Below are 14,602 nucleotides of genomic sequence, written 5' to 3'. Positions count from 1 at the left end.
ACTGGTAAGCTGCTGATGTTTTGGGTGGCAAGTTTAATCCTACTTGCTAGTTTTGCCCTTTTGTTGATGTTTATAACTAGCTGCTTTTCAAATTTTAATTTATCAGTTTTGGTTTTCTCAAGAGCAAAATTAAAAATTGCTCAGAGCAGAGACATGAAATTTGAGACTTCTTCTGTAAAGGACCAGAAGATTTTTCTAAGAATGTTTTCCTTCTTTACAAGCAATTTAAGTTGTGTCCACCCTAGAAGATTGTGTGGCCAGCGATAACTGTTGGGAAAATAAATTGAAGAAGAAAGTATTTTTAGTCCAATTGTGTTTGGGGAAAGTATTTGATTTTTGTTAATACTTTTTGCCTTCCACTTTGCCTCAATAACTTGGACAAAGGGTGTCTTTGTTAACAGTGAGAACTGAGGCCCTTTTACAAAAGTGCTTTTTCTCCCTAGAACTGGGCTGTGAAATCAAAAGTAGACAGGATCTGTTACTGTTGCAATTTCAAAGTAAAATAACCAAAGACTTAAAAATGTGTAATTTTTTTAATGTATCACACATAGTATGTATATTGTTAGGAAAAATCTTTTGAGCGTCTTTTATTGATTCTGACAAGGTAAAAAATTGCGCAAGGCCAGTTAGAATCTTTTGCAGCTCACCTATACACTGATTTGAAATGCTCCTTTGGCTTTGCATGCCACACAAAACAAATGTAGAGAGCAAAAGGCTTGTACCAAAGCTATATTTATGTTGTAGAAACCTTAAGGATTGTTTTTCTGATAGTCTGTAAACTGGTGTGCCTCAGTGTTTTCCCTCCGCTTCGTACAATACCCAAGCGAATATACTTAAGCAAGGTTAAATCATGGGCCCATTTTAGAAACATCACCCATTGGTAATGGGCCCATTTAGCAACTGCACCCTTTCTGATTTTAAAGGGTCATTCAGCCCCAAATCTTAGTCCTGCTGAAGCAAGTGAACTGCTATACAAGGCCAGCATTTGACCTTTTCTCCATATGTAGTTTATAAATTGGAAAGGGAGCCAGAATACAAACAACATTTTAGTAAGTTGCCTTTCTCTTGTCTTTAATTAGGATGCCTGTGCCTTGGTGATGAATGGAATTTTAGAAGGCATCCAGAAAACTAATTCTGCCAAAAAAAAAGACAGTCAGAAACTTCGAAATTTCTCTGCAAGTCCATCCACCCAAGCTCCAGGGCTCAGTGCAGGCCTGGTTATTGATGGAAAGACTTTAGAGCATGTCCTTCATGACAGTCTACAGAATACTTTCCTGGAACTCACAGAAAAATGTCGGGCTGTAGTCTGCTGCCGAGCCACACCACTGCAGAAGAGTGTTCTGGTCAGACTGGTGCGAAATAAGCTAAAGGCAATGACATTAGCTGTAGGTGAGTCCCCTGGTTACCTTCTTTTCTCTGGAAAGACATAGAAGCCAGTTTCTCCTCTGCTATATTTTTATTAATGTCTGTAATAAAATTTACTTACACAGGAAGGTAATCCTTTGAGTCGTAGTTGTCTCTGGCATAAGATGATGTTACTCTTCTGAGCTAGCAAGTTTGGGCCATAAATTGACTCATGGTGATCTTCTAACACAACAAGAACAGGAGTACTCATGCACAGTGCTGTATGACATGTTTGGATGGGCAAGTGAGGGGATTTTCCCATTGTCATTCTCCATCACAAACCCCCTAAAATACTGAGGTAGAGGAGAGATGACTGACTGTGATGTAAAACATCCGTATTTTCTTTTCCAGCATACTGACTAGATTCTGAGAGAAGGAACAGCTAATATCAGTGTGGAGATTATTCCTCTATTCAGTCAGACCTTCCACATACTACTCCTGCTCTCCTTAGAGTTTTCCATAGTCTGCACTGTTGGCCACAAAAATAATTTTCCTTAATCTCTGTGGTGTTCTAGTATATTTGTCTTTTCCTGCCGCTTACATGACAATATGACAGCCAACAAAGCTGCCTCCAGTTTGCATTCCAAATAAGAAAGATTCGTTTTGATTTTTTTCTTCTTCTCTTTTCTCTAAAGGTGATGGTGCCAATGATGTCAGTATGATCCAGATGGCTGACACTGGTGTGGGGATCTCAGGCCAAGAAGGCATGCAGGTAGTGTATACAAAGACAGCTGCAAATGACATCAGACTCTGTTTTAAATCTGTTCAGAGTTTACCCTGGAGGCCCAGTGGCTCCACAGTCCATTACTGCATACGGGGGAGTTTGCATCCTGAGCTCATGCCCAGGCCTCAGCGCTCTTCCAGGAGCTCTCAGAAGTTGAATGCTGCAGGGGTTCAGACGCCAAATAAAAGAGCTTGTTGCCTGTCACCGAACTCCCAGTTACTTGCCTGCTGGCAGGAAACAAGCAGCCCAAGCATCAGTGACTTTTGTGGATTGGTGGGTTAAACATAAAGGTAGGCAGCCTTGTTCCTGCATATGTTGTGTTGGACTGAGTTGCATCAGTGTAAAATATTGTACAGAGGGGCTCAGATCTGAATGAGGGTAAGAGTGTAAGTGCTGTGCACAACAAATCAGAAAATAAGGATTTCCAGTAGTACCTAAGTTGCCCACTTGCCTGTGTTTGAAGCTCATCTTTAATTGTTTGGATACAACATATCCTTTCCTTCATGTGTGCTGCAGGCTGTGATGGCGAGTGATTTTGCAGTTTCTCAGTTTAGACACCTAAGAAAGCTGCTGCTTGTCCACGGTCACTGGTGCTATACCAGACTTACCAACATGGTTCTATACTTCTTCTACAAGAACATGGTATGTAGCTGTGCCATCCCAGGGAAATCACAGTTTGCTGATTGGAGAATGTTGAAGGTTTTGGTTTGGCTTCATATTCTTTTTTAGTTTCTGTTATGGGTTCAAAAAGAAACAAAGAGCATACATCAGACAACTTAGTTTTCCATTTGCATCTGCAGAGACCACAGTCCACTCCTATTCCCTGGGTTGAGTTTACCACTCCACATGTGTTCAGATAGCCATTGTCTGTTTTGCTTAAAAAGTAGGTAACAGGCGTTAATAATGTGGTGGCAGAGTGACTGTTTAAACAAGACATGTATCCAGCAACATTTTTTGAAATCTAAACATGACTGCTAGTCAAGTTTAATTTTAAAGTGTGGGATTGGCACAGACTGTACAGCAATTATACTTAATTTTCTACAGATTACTGTAACCAGACCTAAGATCTATCTTTTCTTTTCCTTTCTCAACTTTCAAAAACCTTGACTATGGGTTACATTTTATCATGTCGTCTTTGACTTTTCAGGCCTATGTGAATCTCCTGTTCTGGTACCAGTTCTTCTGTGGATTTTCGGGCACATCAATGACTGACTATTGGATCTTGATTTTTTTCAATCTCCTCTTTACGTCGGTGCCACCCATCATCTATGGTGTCTTGGACAAAGATGTGTCTGCAGAGATACTCATGCAGCTCCCACAGCTGTACATGACAAGCCAGAAATCTGTGGTAGGTTAAAGAATTTGGCCTGAAGCAGATTAAAATGGTCAGCATTGAACCAACCTTCCTTCCTTCCTTTCTCCCTCCCTCCCTCCCTTCCTCCCTACCTTCCTCCCTACCTTTTTCCTCATCAGTCAAACAAGAAGTTTAAAACCACTTTCTTTATTGCAAAAACATCCAGGCCTGTGCAATATTTGCACAATTAGAAGCTGTTTTTTCCAGATTTTTTTGCAGGCTCTTTCTCAGTGATACACCCAGTCTTATGAAGCATTTAGATAGAAAGAGAAATTAAGGACGTCAGGTGAAGCAATGTACTAGATAAATATTGTTACCAATATGTTCAGTTCATTCATTGACTGTCAACATGCTTCCTCAAAATGCATTCTTTTTGAGCATCTGTGCTTACTATTAAAGATATGGGCTTCAGATACTGTTTTTTCACTGTCATGTGGGAGGTCAGCTACCCCAGTGATAAGGAACAGATAAGAACCTTGAGCAGATTCCTGCAGCTTTCAAATAATCTTCAAGAAAGTCCTGTCATTCAGGGTTCCTTTCCCCTTATAGGTGTGTTCTGGAATTCACTGCTTGCTCTTTTCTCCCATCTGTAGACACTGTACTTCCTCTCTGCTTTGTAAGTAAATTCACTCAAAACTTTTAATACAGAAAAACACAGGAATTTTGGGAAAAGAAAGTTTCTAACTCAAAATTATGTAAATCAATAAGCTTTTACCTGGTTTCTGCTTTGCTTAGCATGAATTCAAGTGTAATTTTATCATTTTTTTTAACACTTTTAATTAAAAAAATAATAATTTTATTATAACAGTTTAAAGCAGTGACATACTGAGCCTGGGGCAGAATGGGTACCAGTAGCCAAGTGAGGAGAAGCGTCAGCATATGATTCATCTGAAACTCACATTTTCCTTAAGACTTTAGCCTTTCAGTAACAAATATCACTAAATTAATGAGCTCCAGCATGTTGTGTACTAGTGGTGCAATCTCATCCGTATAACCCAGCAGAAGTCTTGCTCTGGTTTAGAAGGGAAAGAAGGATATACAGTGAGGACACAAGTTGGTTGGTTTGTTTGTTGGCTTCTGCATTTCTTTTTACATACCCTTAAATAACTTAAAGCATTTGGTTTGTAATGTCTTTACTAAACCAGATACTTCTTTGGTATCTGAGCCTCTCTAGAGTGACTGGAGCAGGACTGTGCTTTGTCAAAGCAGACAAAACTCAAAAGAGTGAGTTTTGACTATGTAAATGTTATAAAGGCCTCAGGATTTGGCCCTTTATTTTGGTCTTCAAGATAAGTAATTTTTTTCACAGATTGGTTAGCTGAGCTGAGAGGAAGTTTTTGAGACAACATGATCAGAATTACTGTATTACACAATAGTTTTTGTCTGCCTCTCTCTCCCCCTCCCTTTTTTTTTATTTTTTTTAGTTTTATCAGAGGTTTTTCTTTTTTGTCCAGTTCAGCATTGTCTTGCTCTGTGGTTGGAGTCATTAAGCAGTATATCATTTCCTTTCTTGCTTAGAAGCACAGTGAAATAACTGCTTTGAATTAAGTGCAGTGTAAAAGGAAGAGAAATGCTTTAAAAGATGTAGAAGCATAAATATTGCACTATCATATCACAAGTGCACAGCTCTGTACAAGCTATGAAAATAGACAGTGACTTGGATTCATCCTCAATAATTTGAGGCGCTTCCCTGGTACAGGCGAATGAGAAGACTAGTTAGTTTTCCATGCCATCTCCAGAGAGCAGTTCAATACTTGGAGGGTCTCACTGGCTTTTTGGAGGAGCCCATCTCTCTCCACTAATTGTAGGGGGAGTCCAGTGCAGCTAGACTACCCACCTATGTGTCTCCGTTTAGTGCCTGAAGTTAGGTGGGATATATCTGAGCCAAGGCCCGTGCAGCTATGGTTTTGCAAGTGGCTGAGCTGTCATAGCAGTTTGCTGCCACTGAATGGGGAAGGCTCATTCCTTTTCTTTTCCTCGCTCCTTGTCATCGCCTCCCCTATTCTCACACAGGTAGTTACAGTCCCTTTCTTATGCCAGCTCTGTCATCACATCCTTCCAAGAGCTCACTAAAACGGCAAGGTGTTATCCCAGCAGATTGTTTTCTCACGTTCCAGTGAGTTAAGGTAGCTCACAGAAGTGCTTGAACTGCACAGAGGAGTCAGCCGGCACAAATTAAGAGGCAGAAGCACATATACAAGAACAGAAGAAGGGGGTGGAGATGGAAGAAGAAAGTGAGACTTTGCCATTCAGTGATGTTAGGGTAATTCATTGTCCCCCAGCCTTGTTCCTTCCTTGGTACTTAGCTGTGCTCTGGTTGGTCTGTTCTAGCAGAGACAGCTATAAGATCAGGTTTCATATATCTGGTTCCTGATTTAAATACTGACAGTTAGCTGGAACAAGCTCTTTATTCTTATTTTCATAGCACAGAAGGTGCCTTTGGATTGGGAAACTAACTGGAATTACTACTGCAGATAATTTTTCCCCAAAACAAAATGAATTCTAACTAAAGATGCAGTAATTTGTTCAACTTGTTTCAGTGCCATTATCTTTTTATCTTACAGGCCTACTTGCCTTCAACTTTCTGGATAACCTTGCTGGATGCTTTTTACCAAAGTCTCGTTTGCTTTTTTGTCCCTTACTTTGTAAGTGCTGGATAGGAAATACATTTATACATTTTGACACATTAAAAACCCAAGCAAATTAGAGAATAAAATGCAGTTTTTGCTTGCACTTGTAATATATAAATGTATACAACTAGGAGCATTGTTGCAATTGGGCCGAACTTTGTGCATGCAAATATGTCCAATACTGAAATTATGCATGTTGCTTTGCATGTTAGGATGATATGTAAAGAATATATTACACTGACTGCTGTCTTCCTTTACAGACTTATTATGGCTCAGACATAGACATTTTTTCCTTTGGAAACCCTATAAACACAGCAGCAGTCTTTATAATATTGTTTCACCTGCTCATCGAGAGTAAGACTGTGGTGAGTACTTCATTTGTTTAAAGAGTTTATTCTTAGCATACAACTCTCACTAAAATTAAACAGAGGAAAGAACTTCATATACAAAACAGAATATATATAAAAGGGCCAAAATCTAGCTATTTTGTTTGTGTGACCTTGTGAGCTCCCTTATGGCAGCTGTCATTGGAGTCAGTAGATTTACTTTTACGGCTAAAGTTGAGAAAATTTGGCTTCAGAATTATTTGTAAATAATGGAAGGATCCTGCCTTAGTAGAGTTCAGTTGTTTTGGGGCTGTCAGTTTAGTTTAGCAAAGGGCAAAACCAACCAGTGATCTACTAAGCTTTCATTAGTTCCCAAGGCTTGCCTCCCATAGACAACAGTGTGAACTCTTGGTTTTGAATGCTTGGAGCTGAAGATCTGCTCTCTAGCCACGATGAGCAATTCAAAGGTCTGCCAGAACAGAACCATTATGCTATGGAACTGTAATTCCAGTTTTTAATTAAGCCTGCATAAGCTAAAGCATTTGTTGATATTATCTGCATTAGCTTGGATAAGTGTAATGTCTTTACAAGGGTAATATTTGGCCTATTTGGCATAATTTTAGAGAAAATACAATAATATTTTAAGTAGAAGGACACAGGTTAATGGCTTTTGCTTTTTCTCTTGCTTTTGAAAGATTTTTTGGAATTGTTTCATAATGGATGAAATTACAAGTTGTGATCCAGTCTTTTTATTCTTCTTGTGGGAGCATGGCAGCACTTACAGAATGTCTTTATTCAGGAAAATATGGGTAGCATGAATGTATCCATGCTCTGAATAGCAGAATGTTACATAAATGGGCTGTGTTTGGCGTTTTTGATTGTGGGCAAGCTGTCAAACCAATGACAGTGTTGTTTCTATAGTAACTAATATAGCCAACTTAAAAAAAATTAAGGCAAAGCATTACAGAAAACTCAAATGAAGGACAATTAATCAGCATCTCAAGCAAGTTATATAAGGTGGTGTCACGTGAAGATCTTATTTCAGCTTGTTTGAGAAGGCTTTCTATGTTGCCTGTGAATAATGTTGTCTTCTGAGGCACTATATGGCACTATAAAGTCTTTCACAAAGAAATCAAGAGCTATGCATTTAGTAGAACCAAAAAATTAAAATTACATGGCTGGGTTACCTATAAACTGTAGGAAGAAGGTTCTATTCTTCCTGGGAATGTTTTATATAAAGAATACTGTCTTTCTGAACAAATCTGTTACATTAGGAAGCTGTCCTCAGAGGAAGAGGGAGAGAGTCTGTGTGCGTGTTTGTGTTTGTGCATACATGTATATATGCATGCAGATGTATGGGTCTTTCTGGTTTTACAGCTTAAGTCTAATTTGTTTCCTTTTCTAAATTGCAGACTTGGATGCATACGATAGTTATAGTTGGCAGCATCCTGTTTTACTTTGTCTTCGCTCTGGCTTTTGGGGCGACCTGCAAAACATACAATCCATCATCAAATCCCTATTGGATCATGGAAAAGCACATGGCAGACCCAGTGTTTTACCTAGTTTGCCTTCTGACTACTTGTGTTGCTCTGCTACCTAGGTGTGTTTCTGTTTTATAATTGCAGATTGCTGTTATTAATGAATTCATTTTCTTTGAGTCAGTGATGCTATAAATTTCTCTGATAAGAAGTCTCTCTCCCACCTCCCCCAGTGTAAAAGCAATTTCCTGTCTCCACAGGAAAAAGCCATTTGAGGACAGCTATATGGTGACAAGCTCTCAAAGTAAATTTCAATAAATACATCTGTCTTTCTGAGGAACAGCTCCTTGAAAACTCCAGTTAAAATCCCAGTGTCACTCCCTTAGGCCAGAAGGCATGGAGTACCCTTCAGTCTCACATTCCCCTCTAAGTGGAGACTTTTCAGCATCTTGCAAAGGATTACAGCAGAAATAATCAAGGAAAAAACCCACAGGTGACAGCAGTGGTCCCATGATGAAAACGGGCATAGGTCTATCAAATCGCTGAAATACAAAAGAGAAAAGCTTTAATTAGCCAGAGCGGCTATAAGTCTCCTGGGGTGTTGGTACAGGGAGAGTAAAAGTAACTCAACCTCACTGATAAGTCAAAATGCTTTGCGTTTATATCACTGTGATAAAACAGTGAAAAAATCTGTGATTAAAAGCTTTGCCCAACCTCAGCCACCAGTGAGGTCAGTTCTAATACGGATTAATCCTGGAGTTTCATTCTGGAACAACACTTGTATTGCCATATTCCTCTTGCTGCATGTGAGGCTGTTGTTTCCTTGGCCTTTGCCTCTGTGTTCTTCCTTGTTTCTGTTGAATACTCTGGCTCCCAGAAAAGTTAGGAATTTTAGAAAGATGCTATGACTATTCTTCCTGGCTTTCAAGGTTTTAACACTATTATTATCAGTGTCAAACAGCAGTGATAACTTGTCGGTTTGAAGCAGGAATTTTTCTAGGTCTGATTTTTTTCCCCAATAGCTCTTAACTCATTGTAGCTGCACTGAAGATCAATATGGCCCAGGGAAACTCTAAACTGACCTTGGTTTTTATGCCTTATTTTCTGGGGCCTGACACTATGCACAGAAAGCTCCATTTTCAGTGTTGCCGGGACTCTGGCCCTCCACTGAAATTGCAAGTGCACATTGCTGCAGTTAGTTACCTGTCTGCAGAGGTACCAGGTCTAGCACAAAAGTTGGAAGCACTTGAGATCAGCATCTGTCTTTGGAAATGCCAGCTTAAAAACATGTTCTGGTGTAATTTCTGGCCTGATAGTTTACGTTCACCAAATGGCACCTGCAAAACCTGTGTTCCAGAGACTGCTGCAGCCTCAGGCTTATGTGAATGGTATTTGGTTTCCTTTAGTGTTACTGGAAACAGTTTTGAATCTGCTTCCAGACAGCTTATTTGAAACCCTGTTTATTTTGTAGATATTTGCTGAGAGTTCTCCAAGGAACATTGTTTCCGTCTCCGGTGTTGAGAGCCAAGCACCTTGACAGACTGACCTCTGAGGAGCAGAGGGAAGCAATTAAGAGATGGAAAGATGACTGCATTGTAAACTGTGGGACGGAGTTCCAGGCTACTTCTGGGTCTTCCAGCTCAGCCAAGGGCGCTGCATCGGGGGAAGAAAGCATTGCCAGTGTTTTGCCAACATCTAAAACACCTTTTCAGCCCTGTTCAAGAGATGGTTTAGCAGAGAAAGCCTCTTTCTTATCAGGCGTTCAGGATGAGTCTGGGAATACAAACAGCCTGAACTCTGAAAAAACTGTATTTCTGAATTCATCAAAAGAAACTAATGCAGACACATATGGAGGTAACTCATGTGCCAAAGTTCCGGTGTGTGTGTCTGAAGAGGGCAACAGTGCTGTTTCTCTAGCTCACAAAGCAGGTTTGAATTCCTCTTTGTGTGAACAAGATGCTTTAACATATTTTACAAAGTCAGAATGTTAACAGCATGGCCGGTGTGTGCTACCTTGTAGTTTTGTTTTGTTCAGACAAGGTAGATGACGCATGCATTTGCTTAAAAGCTTTTGTATTTATAAAGTTTTTCAGTAATTTATCAAGATGTTCAAGATCTAGATGGCTGGGGTTTTTTTACTTTTCACACAGTTGACTTTGTGTACTGCTTATCTCCAGTATGCAATGTTGCATAACGCCTCTTGGTGTTATGGACCCTGTATGAATGATGGATTTGCAGGATTCAGTTCAGATAAGACCTACCCTCTCATAAGCCACCCTGCTGCCTTGCACTGCTATCCTAAAATCCTCGCGTTTCCCAGGATTCATGGTTTGCTGAAGTATAAAGTAAGCGGAAAGGCTGGGATGTAGTGTTATTAGTTGGCCTGTTGCAAGATTTTGTAAAACTCCTTCCTCTAAGCTCTCATGCCTCTGCTGGAAGATCCTCTGTTTTTGGTAGTAGGTAACTCCAGCCTTCCTTCAGGTCTTCTCTTACAAATAGCAGCCTCAAGTTGATGACATTTCTCTTCTTTCCCAGGTGCTTTTAAATTCCTCCAGACTTTCTTTTATAATAAATAGTATTGGTGTCTGCAAAGGCTGTTCAAAAGAAGGTAGGTCCTAGATTTGAGTACTGTTGCATAAATATCTTGGAGATGTTCTGCCTCTGCCAGCTTCCCACTGCTCTGCACACCACAGAAAAGCTGGTTGAGATGCAGGTGGTTGTTTGTGGAGTCTAGACTGTCTAGAATATAGCCTCCTTTTTACTTCCACCCCCAGAAAGTTACATGGCCAATTTATGGAGGAATTTAAGAAATCGTTTGTATCCACTAGCACCTGTTGAAATAAACAATTCCCCTCAAACTGTAGCTGCTAAGGAATTAATAGTACTGAGCCCATTTTCTGTTATGTTTCTTTCTAAAACTTTCTGTTTTCAAATTGCCAAGATTTGTGTGTTTATTTTTAGACACCATGTTTGGGGCAAGGTCTCTGCTTTTTAATTGAACCATGAGTTTTCCTTGTCAATGATGATCAACATTACATATTCCACAGCTTTTAAGATCTCTGAAAGAATTTAAACAAACTCTGTGAGGTCTGAGACAGCTGCTGCTACGCAGGGCAGATATTGAGGGCATGCTAAGTTCATTCAGATGCAGGTCACCACATGTTACCAAAAGTTTAGAATCATTCTGTTTTCAAAAGGTAGAATGTGATTAGGGCTGACTCCATCGTTAGTGTTAGTTAGGAGAAAAAATATCCTTTCTGTTTAGCCAGTAGAAGAAAAAGTGTAAGTAAGTAAGTGGAGCCAGTGATAGATAGCCATTTTTGCAAATATTTGTATTTATTTGGTTCAACATATGACAAAATACTTTTGGTAAGTTCTAAAATGTGTTTAATTGGAACCTTTGAAGTGAAAGCAGACATTCAAGCGCTAGGAGATTGTGCTGAGCCTAAATTGGTTTGTGGTTGTGATTTTTAGATGTTTGTCTGTAGCGTATTTGCTAGTTATCTTCGTGTTTTTTGCAATTGGGGAAAATCATTCAAAGGTCCAGATTTTGAAAGGTCTGAGGGGGGAGAAGAGAGGAGCATAACTGCTGGGGGAGGCGCTTTGCCAGGAGTGGACTACAGTGAAGCATCTCAGTTTTCTCTGCAAAACATGAAAACTGTGAGGTGGCAAAGAAGAAGATGCAAAACAGTCAGCAAGCTTAGCAGGGAGATCAGCTGGTACAAGGGCTTTTCATAGGAAAATAGACCAGCTGGGACACAATGAAGTCATCTACTCTGCTCCACAGCCCCAAGGCAGGCTCAGCTCTACCTCTGTCATTCCTAGCAAATGTTTTCCTGTTGTAAAGAGCTCCAAAGAAGCAAGCCAGGCCAGTGCTCTCCTGCCTTCAAAGATAAAGTTTGGGGATTTTTTTGTCTCACCTCTGTGTTTCTTCTGCACCTTAAATCTATTGCCTGTCCTCACTTGTGGCCACAGAGAACAGATTGTTGTCTTCTCTCTGCAGTAACCACTGATACAAGTGAAGACTGTTTCCATCCTTTCATTCCTTCTTTTCATCACTTTGGACTGTAGCCCTCTTGTTTCTAGTCTAGCTGTAGCTGAGACAATCTAGGAAAGAGCATGTTCCTTGGAAATATGGAGTGTGCACAGAGCTAGGATTGCTGCTGCTGTTGCACCGTCTGGGAGGTAGGGAAAAATGAAGAAGTGGCTAGCGATGACGTCATGGCCTCCTGAGGGTCACAGGTGTCTCTCCTGGCACAAGGGAGGTGAGCTAGTCACTAGACTGGCTCCCCCTCCGCCCTCTCCCTATTTCCTGCAAAGAGGCCTAATGGCAGCAGGCAGGTTGGGCAGCTGTGTTTCAGCTGAGTTGGATGTTTTGAGAAGCAAAGCCTTAGATTTTGGCACCCCAAATAGTTGTCAAGTGTGCGCTGGTGCTGGAGTGGTTGTGTGGCTGGGTGCTTCTGAGGAGTCAGTAAGGGGCTGAGGTAGGGTGAGCACTCCCGGGCGGGCTCTCACGGCTGAGCTCCGGAGTCTGGCTGCAGCCGTTTGAGGGCGTGCTGGTCTCCGCCGCCTCCCTGTTCTGTCAGTGCAAAAGGCAGTTTGGGCTACAGCACTGGACTGTGAGCTGCGCTCCTTGGAGGTCAGGCTCGGAGTCCCTTTTGTCACCTTTGCTGCAGGTGCAGTACCTGCAGTACCTATCAGCAGATTTGACAGCTGATTGTGTGGAGGAAAATCATTTAATCTCAGGAGTTCACAGATGTATCATACATGAGCTGTAAGTTTTGAAAGAAAGATCTTTGAACTCCTCTGCAACTACAAGCCATGGCATCAAAATAACTACACCAAGATACATCAGTGGCACTCATCTGTTAGACCTTAGGCTGGCTTCATGCCCTAAAGCCATCTTACCTATGTCTCTGGTAAATCTGTAGCTGGCTCTAAAAAATGCTAAGTAAGTCCTGTGGGTTGCCTTGAAATTTAGGTACTTCTAAAACTGCATCTGTACTGATGGTATCACTAATTTTAAGTACTTCTGTACCAGTTGAAGTAGAAAATTACACACACTTGCTTTTTTGTTTTTTTTCCTTGGGAGTTTTGGTTCATTAATAGTGAGCATTGCTTAAAATTGTTCATTATAGCCTAGGTATTATATGTTTTTAAAAGACTTTGACAAGCAGTCTACATGATTAAAAATATCCATTGTACAAAGCCTGATCTGTCGTGGTTTGGGGGGGAGAAACAACAGAAAAAAATCCAGTGGCTATCATCTCCTGTGATCTGCTGCCATTTTTTACTGAAGTGGAAATGAGGGTAGTGAGTCTCTAACAAAAGCTTCAAAATGTTAATTGGCCTTTCCTGAAGTGGTTCCAGATGAAGGGTACAAGTGATTAGCTTGCTCTTCGCTTCCCAACAGCTGAATGTTTATTTTTTAGCATTAGAGAAGTCACAGTCCCCTGCTGGTTCTGCAGTCCATCTGCACTCAGGCATGACGTGACCTGACTTTTCCATTTTGAAAACAAGCTCATCTCATAGGTGTCTTCCAGATGCCATAAAGGCATCATTTAAAATTTTGGTTGTCAGTTTAACAGGAAAAAAAGCCATCAGATTCCCCCCCCAAAATATGTAACTACACTTACAGCAGCTTTAACTCATGTTTTGATGTGCAGTATTTGATTTACAGAAAAAAAGACTTTTAAACAGCAGCACCAGCACTAAACAATTGCAGGTGGCAGTCAGCCATCACCTTTATGTAATGAGTGTTTTCCCAGTAGAGCAATCTCTGGTCCGTACCTGGAGCACGGTTTGATTGAGCCGAATGGCTAATGCAGGCTGTGCTTCTGCTCTCAGTCCTGCTGGCTGCAGCACAAGGCCATGGAACAGGTAGCAGAGCCGGCACTGCTCACACCGGCCTGCCCGCGTCGGTGACGCTGACCTTTGCTCTCAACACAAGTTAACGAACTATGTTTGAAGGTGACTGCTTTAGGAATGTTCTCACAGCTAAATTTCAGTATGTTTTGTATTATCTGTTCCTGTTTTATTCTGGTTATTCTACTCCCTCCCTCATGGTCCTGAATAACATACAGGTGACTGCAGTTAAAAGGCAAATTTTAACTATTTTAACAGTTTTTGCATGCTGGTGCAGATTTCCGTATATGCATGTGTTGTTGAAATGCTGCATACCAGTTACCAGGAGATAGTTATTTCAAAACTAGTTACATTTCTGAGGAAAGTCTTATAATAAAATACGTTCAGAGGAGTTTGATTTTCACTTTTGTTTTTCAGATTTACCCCAGAAATAACTCAATCCAGAATAATTGCTGGCAGTGGTAATATTCTGAGTTGGAGGCATACACGTGGAATACACATTATAGTTATACATATATATATATACAGTTATACATATATATACAGTGGTGGTAGTGCCAGAACCACCACAAAAGCTGTAGTGCTAACAGGGCTATCAGTGTACTTTAAACAGCTAGAGAAGGGTATGCTGATACCATTTTAAGGCTATTTTTAAGCATGACTGCTAAAGTTGTTGTTATAACTTTGTCCTTAATCTCTTCACACCTCCACATTGTCATCAACTCTAAAAAGAATAAAAACACATTTTCAACAGAGGAGTTACTTGGAAAATGATTGTAAATTTTTATTAGTACAGCTAAAAAGAAACACATCTGCTTGAC

General features: G+C 40.5%; 1 protein-coding gene across 1 annotated transcript in view; it reads left to right on the top strand.

Annotated features, from left to right (window-relative positions):
• Positions 1-14,178, top strand: part of ATP10D (ATPase phospholipid transporting 10D (putative)) — a 56,289-nt gene extending 42,111 nt beyond the window's left edge. Inside the window, exons 16-23 of the mRNA XM_067298091.1 lie at positions 1,080-1,389; positions 2,040-2,116; positions 2,645-2,770; positions 3,276-3,476; positions 6,047-6,127; positions 6,373-6,477; positions 7,851-8,038; positions 9,388-14,178. Of these exons, the coding sequence (XP_067154192.1) occupies positions 1,080-1,389; positions 2,040-2,116; positions 2,645-2,770; positions 3,276-3,476; positions 6,047-6,127; positions 6,373-6,477; positions 7,851-8,038; positions 9,388-9,907 (1,608 nt within the window). The 3' untranslated portion in view covers positions 9,908-14,178. The remainder of the gene's footprint in view (positions 1-1,079; positions 1,390-2,039; positions 2,117-2,644; positions 2,771-3,275; positions 3,477-6,046; positions 6,128-6,372; positions 6,478-7,850; positions 8,039-9,387) is intronic.
• Positions 14,179-14,602: the final 424 nt, after the last annotated feature.

Source organism: Apteryx mantelli, chromosome 5, assembly GCF_036417845.1.
Source record: "Apteryx mantelli isolate bAptMan1 chromosome 5, bAptMan1.hap1, whole genome shotgun sequence".
NCBI classification, from domain to species: Eukaryota; Metazoa; Chordata; class Aves; order Apterygiformes; family Apterygidae; genus Apteryx; species Apteryx mantelli.
The sequence above is the reverse complement of the archived record's forward strand: the minus strand, read 5'-3'. Positions and strand labels throughout refer to the sequence as shown.